Source organism: Elephantulus edwardii, unplaced genomic scaffold (genome assembly GCF_000299155.1).
Source record: "Elephantulus edwardii isolate Elephantulus edwardi_28Jun2011 unplaced genomic scaffold, EleEdw1.0 scaffold00280, whole genome shotgun sequence".
NCBI classification, from domain to species: Eukaryota; Metazoa; Chordata; class Mammalia; order Macroscelidea; family Macroscelididae; genus Elephantulus; species Elephantulus edwardii.
The window spans coordinates 2,313,540-2,325,980 of record NW_006400030.1 but is presented as its reverse complement, the minus strand read 5'-3'; the positions used below and the strand labels follow the sequence as shown (position 1 = coordinate 2,325,980).

Below are 12,441 nucleotides of genomic sequence, written 5' to 3'. Positions count from 1 at the left end.
ATCTAACATCAGCAACAATATCCCTAGTACCACAACCCCTTCTAAACCCAGCCTGGACTTCCGGCAGTTCTCTGCTGATGTGCTGTTCTAATCGTTTTTAAAACCAAAAAACACCCACATGCACAAAAAAGAAAAGGTCTAAATCATTTTTGTACATCCAACTCTGAAATAGAGTAATTTCTTAACTGATCTTTTCATTCTTTGCTATGCATCTGAGAGTTGGACAGTGAGTAAAAATCAATGCCTTTGAGTTGTGGTTCTGGAGAAAAGCACTAAATATCACATGGAATGCCAAAAGAACAAATGCGTCTTGGAGAGAGTGAAGCCAGAATGCTTTTTAGAGGGAAGGATGATGAAACTTTGTTTCACACACTTTGGGCATGTTGATAAGAGGGGCCTATTCTTGGAGAAAGTGGAGGATTGGTGAAGGAGGTGAAGACCCTAAACAAGACGGATTGACACAGAGGCTGTAATGATGTGATTTATGTAACAGTGAATATGGGAGAGATGATGAGGATGATGGTACAGGATGGGGTAGGTTTGAGGGCACCTAACAATATAAACAAACTGTTGTTGTTGTTAAGTGCCGCCGAGTCACAGGCGACTCATAGCGATCCTATGAAGGAGAGTCCTCTACGCTTGGGTGCCTTTCATCCTCTCTCCAGGTTCATAGGTTTTCCGGAGGCAAGCTATTATGGAAGTGAATGCCACTCCTGCTTCCAAGCTTGTTTTAATTGGGGAGTTCCACCCCACCCTCTGTCCGCATTGGGTAGCCAACCATTAACGCATTTGACACATCAATATCAATAGTGTGTATAAATTTTTTTATATTTCCTTACAAATCTACTTCCCTTGTGCTGTTCCTTAAATTAGTTAATAGTAGGTACCACCATCTACATAGTATAAATCGTTAGTGTTGTTCCTCCCTCTAGTTTAAACTGAATCTCTCATGAGTTAGGAAGCCCCATTATGGATTTTGCCTCTGAAATGTCTTTTGATTCTTTCTCCCTGTACCTTTTTGGTCACAAATAGTCTCCATTCCTGTTGTAATCAGTTTCTTCTTAACTAATCCATCATCTTCTCAATGACGATACATTCTTTTTACAATGATCTGGTCGTTGTGATATTTTGGCTAACACTCTCAGATGACTCCTTGTTCTGTATTGATTACTACCCCATCTTCTTAGCATTGCCACAAATGTTTGTCAGGTACTGTCAAGTCAGTTCTGACTCATTGTGTAAATAGAACACAACACTGCCTGGTCCTACGCCATCTTCACAATTATTGCTATGTTTGAACTTATTGTTGTAATCACTGTGTCAGTCTGCCTCATTGAAGGTCTTTCTCTTTTTTACTTCCCTACTCTACTAAGACTGATTCCTTCTCCAGGGATTGTCCCTCTTGATAACATGTCCAAAATATTTGAGATGAAATCCTGCCATCCTTGCTTCTAAGGAAAATTCTGGCTGCATGTCTTGCAAAGAATAGTTGTCTCTTCTAATTGTCTGTGGAATACTCAATCTTCTTCACCAATACCGTAATTCAAAGGATTTACGTCTCCTTCTGTCTTTCTTTTTCACTACCCAGCTTTCACATGCAAAAAAAAAAAAAGAAAAGAAAATCTATCTTCACGCATTCCACCTCATTTTTAACAACTTCCAATTATTCTAGATTTATACTTTTTCCTAAACAACATGCCTCTGGAAACTCCATGAACTTTGATAAATAATAATAATTATAGAAAGGCTTCAGGCCTTTTGCCCATAGGGTTGTTATGAGTCGTGCTCAAGTCGACAGCAATCAACAACAACAACAGTAACAACAACTCTATATGGTTCACATTCTGATGGATATTTTCAGCTGTCTCTTCTCATTTTGAGTTATGCAACATGAACAAATGAAAGCTTTACCCCATCCATGCAATTAAAATTGGCTCTACTTTAAGGAGGTGGCTCTTCCTCATATGTATTTTGAGTGCCTTACAGCCCAAGGGCTTATTTTTTGGTACTATATCAGATAGTGTTCTGCTGCTATTCTTAAGTTTTCCACTGGCCAATTTTCTCAGATATAATGTGCTAATCTTTCCTTTTAGTCTTCCTTAGTCTGGAAGGTTTGCTGAAACCTGTCCACCATGAGAGGAGAACTTGCTGAAAATTGAAATACTACAGCTTGCTGAAAATTATTTTTTATACTATTTCTCACCACTGAACAGTTAATGGACAATCATCTTACTACATCCTCATTCATACTTTGCTTCACTTACTTAGTAGAGCATATTTTTATTTTTCTCTGTGTTAAATCTTACCAGATGCTGCCTCACCTCAGTAAAATTGAGTTGCTTGTTTGGATAGAATTACCATTACAGTCTAATCTTAAATAGACACAACATATAAAAGTCCAAATGTGTAATTAAAGCCAACAATTGTTTTCAAACATATTTACAACATGTTTCTTTAAATAAAAAGCTTTTTTAAAATAGAATCATATTTAAAATATAGCTATGTAGCAATTTGGTCTCTGTATTAGGAAAGATATTGTTATTAGAAAGAAATGCTATTTTAATATATACTCTGCCTTAAATTCCCTTAAGAGAACAAATATGTTTTAGATTATACCCTGGAAACAGTTTGCCATTAATCTGATGCTATTGTTTTCTGTGTCTCTAGTTATTTCTTAATAGTTAGCATGATAATAGCAGCCAGCACAGACAATTCAAAACTAGACATGGTTATTAAAATATGGTGAAACTAGTGACTTCATCATCAAGGGATAGCCAAGAACAAGTTGAAATACTAGAGAAGTAGGTGAAGAATTCCTGAAATCGTACCATTCATTTATCCTTGATGGGTTGCTGATTCAACTGAGTGCCCAGTTCTATCAAGGGTCATGAAGAGAACTGAGTTGAGATGAAAGACCAAGGCAATTCTCAGAGAAACTTGGTTCTAGGATATAAGATGTATGGTAATTAATAACAGTTAATACTTATGTGCTTTCAGAACATTGAGCTGAAGGTTGAAGTAGAGAGCCTGAAACGAGAACTCCAGGACAAGAAGCAAGATCTGGATAAAACATGGTGAGTTGTAGTTTGAACTAGATGCACTCCAGTCCTTTCCCAAAAGATGACTGTCTTAGTGAGAGCAATAGATTTGGAAGCAAGGTAGCTGAATACTTCCATTAACCACACCACTGACATTTTAATGTTATGCCAACAAGAACTGAAACAGTAGATTTTTAGTCCATAAGGAGGTACATTACTAAACCACGGGCCACGTCTCTGGCAGTTCAAATCCACCAGCAGTCCCATGAAAGAAAGATGGGCAGCATTCACCCATGCAATTTATAGCCTCAGAAAACCCACTGGAGAATCGTTACATGTCAGTTCCAACTTGATGACAATGAGTTGAATTTCCCCCCACCCCTTAAGAAGCTTTGGTGGAACAAACCCATCAGCCACTTCACAGGATAAAAACACGGCAGGCTGCTTTGGTAGAGATCCACAGCCTTGGAAACTGTTTTCTAGGGTCTCTGTGAGTTGGAATAAACTCAGCAGTAGGTTTTTGGGTTTATCCCCTTGGATTCTCTGTTACTAAATCAGATAGATCTTCCAGAGATTGTTAAATTCACCAGATGAGCTGCTTGGAGATAGAAAGATAGGAAATCCCCTTACATATGATTATAGTCTTAAACTCACTGGAAAGAAGGTCAGCTATGAGTCTCTTGGTGGCAATGAATTTGAGATTTTTTTTTATAAACTAAACTTATTATAAACTTTTTTTTAATAAACTAAACTTCTATGAAACAGCATTCTACTAAGCTGGAAACTCAGTTAACTCTTCTACATTTAGTAGAAAATGGCAAATGCAAATAAGATTTATCAGGGATTATTAATCAATAATTAATAATATCAAGGGCTGACAGGATTTGGGATACGCTATGCACTGCCAATGAAATTTAATAGTAAAACCCTTTTTGGTATGTAGTGCTGCCTATTAAGGTTAAAAATAGACATAGCCTTTGATCAGGTAATCCCAACAAGAAATCATTGAAATAAAAAGATAGGAGCTCTGGCAACATAATACATTATGTATGGTACTGCTAGCCAAAGGATTAAGGTTTGAATCCACCAGAGTGTAAGTTGGACGGTTTTCTTTCATACAGATTCACAGCCTCAGAAATCCAGTAAAGAAGGGTCACTGTAACTCAGGCTTAGGTAGATGGGAGTGGGAGTTTTGGGGTGTAAAAGGATAGTTATATAAGGATCTTGACTGCATCATTGTATGTAAGGAAGAAACCCTAGAAATATCATCCATCAATAGGGCACTGGCTGAATAAAATGTTGGGATACTCATATATTTTCATAATAATATGAAATAATATTAAAAAGAAACTCATCTCTCTATTAGTATCTTTGTTAGAAGTCTTTGCTAGATTAAATAATGAGAGAAAATGCCTAGTGATGTTTAACTATGTAAGTCCTTTATTGTAGAGACACTTCTTTCTGTGTGATCTTGGATTTCTTGATTATGCATAGAAAAACAATTTGTAGGTTATACATAAAACTCTTTCCCCCTCAACTTAATTTTACTGTGATTTTAGTGAAAGTTTACAGAAAAGTTGAATTTTCATTCATTCATTTTTACACATTTTTCTCCTTCCTCCTCCCCTTCTCTCTCCCGCTCCTCCAGTTAACTGGGTCAAATGGTATGTCTATTTTCAACCTTTTGGGAAAGTGCCAGATGGCCTTCCACTGTGGCTGTACCATTTCACACTGCTACCAACAGTGAATAAAAGTTCCAATTTCTACAACCTCACCAGCATTTGTTGTTTGTTGTCCACTTGAATTTTGCTATTGTTGCTAGTATACATTAAATTCTTCAGTCTTGTTTGTATTAAAGGAATGAATAGGAGTTTGTGAGAAGGAAGATTAAATTTTATTTTTGTATAGCTTCATATAGTTAAAATGATACTTTTATAATTTACAGCTTTTAAAAATTTTTAGTGTTGTCTCTTGAGTCACCTTCACACAGCTGGCAAGCCTTGTGAGCCCTGGTCTAGACCCTGTCCTTGCCTCTCTGGTACTTACAACCCTTTTCATTAAGATGCCTTAGGAAGTGTACCATGGAGAGGAGAAGGTGGAGACCTTTGCCTTTTAGGCAGAGATTACCCATCTTATGTTTCTTCTCATCAATACTTTCTTTTTCAACAAGGTAATTTTCCTTAAAGAGTTGATCACTAATGCTTCTGATGCATTGGAGAAGATTCACTATGAGAGCTTGTCAGACCCTTCCAAGTTGGACAGTGGGAAAGAGGTGAAAATCGACATCATCCCTAACCCCCAGGAACGTACTTTGACTCTTGTTAACACAGAAATTAACATTACCGAGGCTGATCTTATAAATAATGTGGGAACAATTGCCAAGTCTGGTACCAAAGCCCTTAGGGAGGCTCTGCAGGCTGGTGCAGACACTCTATGAATGTTTAATTTGGCGTTGGTTTTTATTCTGCTTATTTGGTGGCAGAGAAATTGGTAGTGGTCACAAAACACAATGATGGTGAGCAGTAGGCCTGGGAGTCTTCAGCTGGAGCTTCCTTCACAGTTGGTGCTGACCATGGTGAGCCCATTGGTCAGGGAACTTACGTGCACCTTAAAGACCAGACAGAGTTCTTAGAGGAGAGACGAGTCAAAGAAGTAGTGAAGAAGCACGTGCAGTTCATAGGCACCATCACTCTTTATTTGGAGAAAGAATGAGAAGGAAATTAGTGATTAGGAGGCGGAAGAAGAGAAAGGTGAGAAAGAGGAAGATAAGGATGAAGAAGCCCAAGATTAAGGATGTGGGTTCAGATGAGGAAGATGACAGTGGTAAAGACAAGAAAAAGAAAACAAAAGAAATATTTAAGGAAAAGTGCATCGATTGGGCGGAATTGAAAAAGACTAAGCCTATTTGGACTAGAAATCCTGATGACATCACACAGGAGGAACAAGGAGAGTTAGTTCTACAAGAGCCTCACTGATGACTGGGAAGACCACTGGGCTGTCAAGCCCCTCTCAGTAGAAAGTCAGCTGGAGTTCAGGGCATTGCTGTTTATCCCTCACCGGCTCCCTTTGATCTCTTTGAGAACAAGAAGAAACATTAAGCTTTATGTTCGCCTTGTGTTCCTCATGGACAGCTGTGATGAGTTGACACCAGAGTATCTGAACTTCATCTGTGCTGTGGTTGATTCTGAGGATCTGCCTTGAACTCTTCTGTGAGTTGACAGAAGACAATGAGAACAAGAAATTCTATGAGGCATTCTCTAAAAATCTGAAGCTTGAAATCTATGATGACTCCACTAAGCAGCATCGTCTTTCTGAGATACTTCACGATCACACATCCCAGTCTAGAGACGAGATGACTTCTCCCTCAAGATATGTGTCTCGCATGAAGGAGACCCAGAAGTACATCTCTTACGTCACTGGTGAGAGCAAAGGGCAGGTGGTCAACTCTGCTTTTGTGGAACAAGTCCACAGGCAGGGCTTTGAGGCTGTGTATATGACCAAACCTGTAGACAAGTACTGGGTGCAAGAGCTCAAGGAGTTTGATGGAAAGAGCCAAGTTTCTGTCACCAAGGAGGGACTAGAACTAACTGAGGATGAGGAAGAGAAAAAGAAAATGGTGGGGAGCAAGGCCATGTTTGAGAACCTTTAAGCTCATGAAGGAAATTCTAGGTAAGAAGGTTGAGAAGGTGACAGTCTCCAGTAGGCTCGTATCTTCATCTGCTGCATTGTGACTGGCATGTGTGGCTGGACAGCCAATATAGAGCAGATCATGAAAGCACAGGTGCTTCAGGAAAACTTGACAATGGGCAACATGATGGCTAAAAAGCACCTGGAGATCAACCCTGATCATCTGAATGTTGAGACACTGAGACAGAAGACCAAGGCAGACAAGAATGACGAAGATGTTAAGGACCTGCTGCTGCTGCTGTTTGAAACTGCACTGCTCTCTTCTGGTTTCTCCCTTGAGGATCCCCAGACTCACTCCACCACATCTACTGCACAATCAAGCTAGGGTTAGGCATTGATGAAGATGATGGGACAGCTAAGGAACCCAGTGCTGCTGTTTCTGAAGAGATTTCCCCCCACCACCACTTGAGTTGAGGTTGATGAGAATGCATCTCACATGGAAGAAATCTATTAAAATTTCCTACTGTAACACTCTCCTTGCCCTGTAGAGCATCCCTGTGGCTCCCAGCAGCCTTGAGTTGCCCTCTCCCATCTGGCTCCATCTGCTGACAGCTAGTGTTATTGTTTTTTTTTTCTGTCCAGTGTGTTAAGGCAGGTAGGGGCCTTTGGCCACAACCTCAAGAATGAGATTGGATGTTGTGTATTATGAGTTTACTTCATTTATTTTGTTCTGAAATTAATGTATGCAAAATAAAGAAGATGCCATTTGATAAAAAAGTGTCATTTTTAATGAAAGGTATTATTAAAGTTGTCAAAATAATTTTAATGAAAGGTATTATTAAAGTTGTCAAAATAATTTTAAAATGATTTCAGTATCAGTATGTATTTAACCCAATTGGGCATTTCTTCATTGTCTATAATATTTCTTAATATTCAGGATTATAACTCAGAAAGGTCAGAATACTCAAAACCAGATTCATTTTAATCACAATACGCTGTAACAGGGGACCACTTACTAAAGTATTTATGTAGGAAAACTTAAAATTCAATAAAACATTTTGATACTTGCTTACAGCATCTTTTAAAAAATCATCTCTCTCAACTATGATTTGAGAGGTATTATCCTTATTTTCATAAACGAGAAAGCTAAGGTACAGAGAGTGAAAATCTTCTCAAATAACAGAGCATATATCTTACAGTGTCAAGTTCAATGCTTTTTTGATGTCACCACGTGGATTCTTGGTCTACTGAGTTATCTCCAAAATCAACATTCTCTCCATTCTCTAGTTAGCTCATATTTATTGTCCTTATCAGGGAATGTGACGTTTACTATGGAGTCAAAATTAAAGACATTTCCTAAAGTCTGTCACGTTAGTGTTCAAAGGTTATTCCCTTGAACAAGACCTTCCTGCTTTCAAAAGATTGTAAAATGACTAGACAGCTCAAGATAAAGACAGCTTCAGGGATAGGCCTGATAGTGTCCACTGTCAACTAAGAAATCCTGTAGTCTTTTATTTTTTTCTCTGAAAAAAAAAAAAAAAAGGCTGAGACAAAGGTCCTCTCACAGCTTAGCACTGTGAAAAGGCCTCTTTCTTATTCTCCTTATGGTTTTTATTTCGTTTAAGCCAATCATCATAAAAAAATGTCAATCTCCAGAGATTATATTTTCCTTATACTTAAGTGTTGCCAACATAACAATGGGTAAACAAAGTCTGATTGGTCTCCAGCAACACAATCCTCCTAAGCCAAATATCGATGTCCCATTGGTCTTGGACAGAGCAGCTTTGATTTATCTTGAGCCTACGAACATTCAGTATTGTTTTCAATTCTGAGAATAAAAAAGATGGTCCATGGTTTCCAACAGGTGGCTTAAAGTAGTAATAAAATCAAACCGGAATTGAGATCATTCGGCTCCTGATACTGCTCCAAATTTTCTAATCCTCAGACATCCAAGGGCAGCTGTTCTTAACTATAAATAGATTAACAGCACCTGACCCCCTCCACGTTAATGTCTGGATGTTCATTCCTAGGGACATCAGAGAAGTAAAGCTCAGCCAAAACCATGATCTTCCACAGATGAAATGCCTGTTTTCTACATAGGACCAGAGGAAAATGATTGAACTCTGGATCAATAACCAGATGCAGGATAGTATGTAAAGGAGGAGTGCATGTCAGTGGGTGTCCAAATGTGTATCCTTTCCACTAAAGGCACAAGAGCTCCCTGTTTATCCAGCAGACACATTAAACTCTTAGTAAAAGAAAAGAGAGGGAAGACAAACCATTTTCAGAGCACTTTGGAAAGCAGTATAAATTGGAGAGTCCTTTGAAGATGTTGAATTCTCAGTTACTTGATGCTTGTCGCTCTACTTCCTCTTCAAGCTGTTGTTGTTATGAGCTGTCTAGTTGCCTGTGACTTATAGTGACCCTATGCACAATAGCTCTGAACCCTGCTCTATCCTGAGCCAATCTCATTATCTCCAAACACATCTACCCATATAACTCCAGTTACTGTGTCTCATCCAGGGTCTTCCTTTCTCTTATGTGTTAACCCTCCACCCTTCCAAGCCTGATGTCCTTCTCTAAGGACTGGTCCCTCTTGGCAAGGTACCCAAAGTATGTGAGGCAGACCTTCAAAATCTTTGCCTTCAAGGAGAAACTTGGTTTCACTCTGTTCAAGACAGACCAGTTTGTTATCTTGACAGTTCATGATATGTTCAAGACTCCTCTCCAGGACCACCACTCAAAGGCATTGATTCTTCTGTCATCCTTAGTCATTGTCCGTCCAGCTCTCTGATGCATAGCAAGTTATTGCGAAGACCATAGCCTCTACCAGGCACATCTTAGTCTCTAGACAGACATCATTGTTCATCAGCAGTCCAGAGAAGTCCCTAGATTTACCTAATGCAGTTAGGCTTTTGATTTCTTGACTGCTGGTGCCAAGAGTGTTGATTGTGAAGCCTAGCAAGCTGATATTGTTAACAATCTCAATCTCTTCTCCATCTATCATAGTACTGTGGATTTGAACTGCATGCCTTTGGGTTGACCATACAATTCTTTATCTACCAAACTACCCTTCAAACTGTCTCAATAATAAAATCTCTGATCTTTCTGAGCAATATATTTCAACTAGCAAAAACATCTGAGTTCCTAAAAGATTATCTGAAAAAGCTAGAGTGATTCCATAGACAAAGAAGGGGGGGGGAAGCCTTTTCCCTTTTCATTAGTGTAGCTGAGTTACTAAAACAACCTCATTGGGCCCACTTGCTACATTATGTGCCTGGCTCTGAATTGCTAATGCTGTATGGTTTTAGGGCTGATGTGGAGACTCTAAACAGCCACAATGAAGCAGAGCTCCGGCGCCAGTTTGAAGAGAGACAGCAGGAGACAGAGCATGTTTATGAGCTCTTGGAGAATAAGATCCAGCTTCTGCAAGAGGTGAGTAGGAGCACCAAACAAGCAGCATTGGGGGGAGGGGGGGGGCTGTTTTCACTTCTTTTCTTACTGTTCTGTCTGATGCCATTCACTCTCTCCCTTTATTTAAAAAACACATTAGCAACACTCTCTTGGTAGTATTATTACTCTCATCATCCAAGAACCACCTAGAAGTAGGAAAGAGCCCAAATGAATATATAAGCTATTTGTTCCTGGTGCCTCTAGAAATGTTAATTGTCTTTGTTAAGGTTGAGGTATCTTCAGCTGAACCAGTCTCCTCAAATCATAAAGATGTAAAAGCATTTTGTAAGGAAGCCAAATTAGCTATGGAAAATAATGTAAATGTGAAACACATAGAATATAATATTTTAGTTTTATATTAGAGAAATTATAATTTAGTATTTTGAGATTATTATTTGGTTTGGTTTGGGTTTTTATATACTATTTATTTTTTTTTAAATTGTTGAACATTTTCTCCCCTCCACGCACCTTCCCCGAAATTATAATTTTGCAATTAAAATTTAAATTTGAAAATTATTTTATCTGATACAGTCTCCTCTGGGTTTACTTTTCATTTTTAAATAATTTTTAATTGGTTTCCCCTATTAACTGGAAAAAATATTTGGCAAGGCCATCTCAGACAAGGGTCTCATAACTAAAGTATATGGAATCCTACAGGGCCTCCACAAAAAAAGACTGATAACCTAGTTACAAAATGGGTAAAAGACATGGGAAAGTCTTTATACAGAGGAAGATACTTGGATGGCCGACAGACACTTGAGGAAATGCTCAAAATCTCTGGCAAGAAATGAGATGCAAATCACATCATCTCACACCAGTAGCAGAAGGAAAGTTTAACAGGAAAGCAAGCAATAAATGTTGGAGCAGATGTAGAGAGGTGGGAGCTCTCATACACTGTTGGTGGGATTGTAAAATAGTATAACCACTCTGGAAGGCAGTTTGGCATTTCCTTAAAAAGCTGAACATAGAAATTCCATATGACTCAGCTAATCTACTGCATGGAATATACCCCAAGGAAAGTAGAACTTAGGCACAAATGAAGATTTGTACATAGTAGCATTATTCACAATTGCAAACACATGGAAACAACCAAAATATCCAACAACTAACAAATGGATTGAGAAATTATGGTGTATTGACATGATGGAATACTATGCAGCACTAAAGAGCAACAATTTTGAAAACTGTTCTTAGCATGGGAGAGCTAGAGAGCATTATGATGAGTGAACTAATTTAGTCTCATAAGGACAAATATTGCATAAGACCATTATTGTAAAAACAGAGGAATAACTATTAAAATGTGTACAAAGATCCAAAGGGGGAAAGAGAGGTGCAAGGGGGCTGAAAATGGGCAGGGAGGAAAATATGATGTCACAGAATTTGGTGTGTTGAGGGAGGGGGTAAAGGAAATGGGAAAGATCCAGCAGGGACTTGAAAAGATGGAGTAATGGTGGGTATAGTGCAAAGACAATTATTTTTATGAAATGCAATGTATGAGAATGTATAAAACACAATATGAATGAAGAAAAATGTGAAACCCAGTGTATACAAATTTTGTATGCAGACCAATATAAAGGAATCAGAAAAAAAATGGTTTGCATATTGTTTATATATGTGTATATCGTGTGTTTTGTACATGTACTTTGTGTTTTATAAAATCATTCATATACACTGTATTTCATTCATGTCCCTTGCATTTTATACATTCATATGCATTATATTTTATATCATTATTATTGCTCTATGCCTATTATCTCCTAATCTTTTCAAGTCCCCCCTGAACATTTTCAAATCTTTTAGCCCCTCAACTTTTGCTACCCCAGTAATTCCCTCCGCTTCTGCTTTTTATGCTCTTCGTTCCCCCCCTTCCCTTTCCCCTTTTGAACATCTATGCATATCTTGCTTAATTACCCTTCTGTTATTAAAATGGTTGCCTTATGCAGCATTTGTCCTTATGTGACTGAGATATTTCACTCAGCAGAACGCTCTCTAGTCTCTTCCAATCTACATAGTATTTCACAAAGTCTTTGTTCCTTGTTGTTGTGATGAGAATCTTTGTATTTTTGATGTTGAGCTTCAATCCATATTGAAGACCAGTCCTTGATCTTCTGCAGCAAATTTTTCAGATCTTCCTCAGTTTCAGTAAACAATTTTTTGTCATCTGTGTAATGTTGGTTGTTGTTGAGTTTTACTCCAATCCTGATGCTACATTCCTCTTCATAAAGCCGAGCCTCCCTAATGATCTCTTCTGCATATAGATTAAAAAGGTATGGAGACAGGACACATCCCTGATGCACTCCCTTCCTGATTTTGAACCATGCAG

General features: G+C 38.3%; 1 protein-coding gene across 2 annotated transcripts in view; it reads left to right on the top strand.

Annotated features, from left to right (window-relative positions):
• Positions 1-12,441, top strand: part of LOC102856966 (myomegalin-like) — a 95,227-nt gene that overhangs the window by 75,200 nt on the left and 7,586 nt on the right. For both annotated transcript variants that reach the window (XM_006900320.1, XM_006900321.1), the window contains 2 exons: positions 2,998-3,074; positions 9,977-10,100. In XM_006900320.1, the coding sequence (XP_006900382.1) occupies positions 2,998-3,074; positions 9,977-10,100 (201 nt within the window). The remainder of the gene's footprint in view (positions 1-2,997; positions 3,075-9,976; positions 10,101-12,441) is intronic.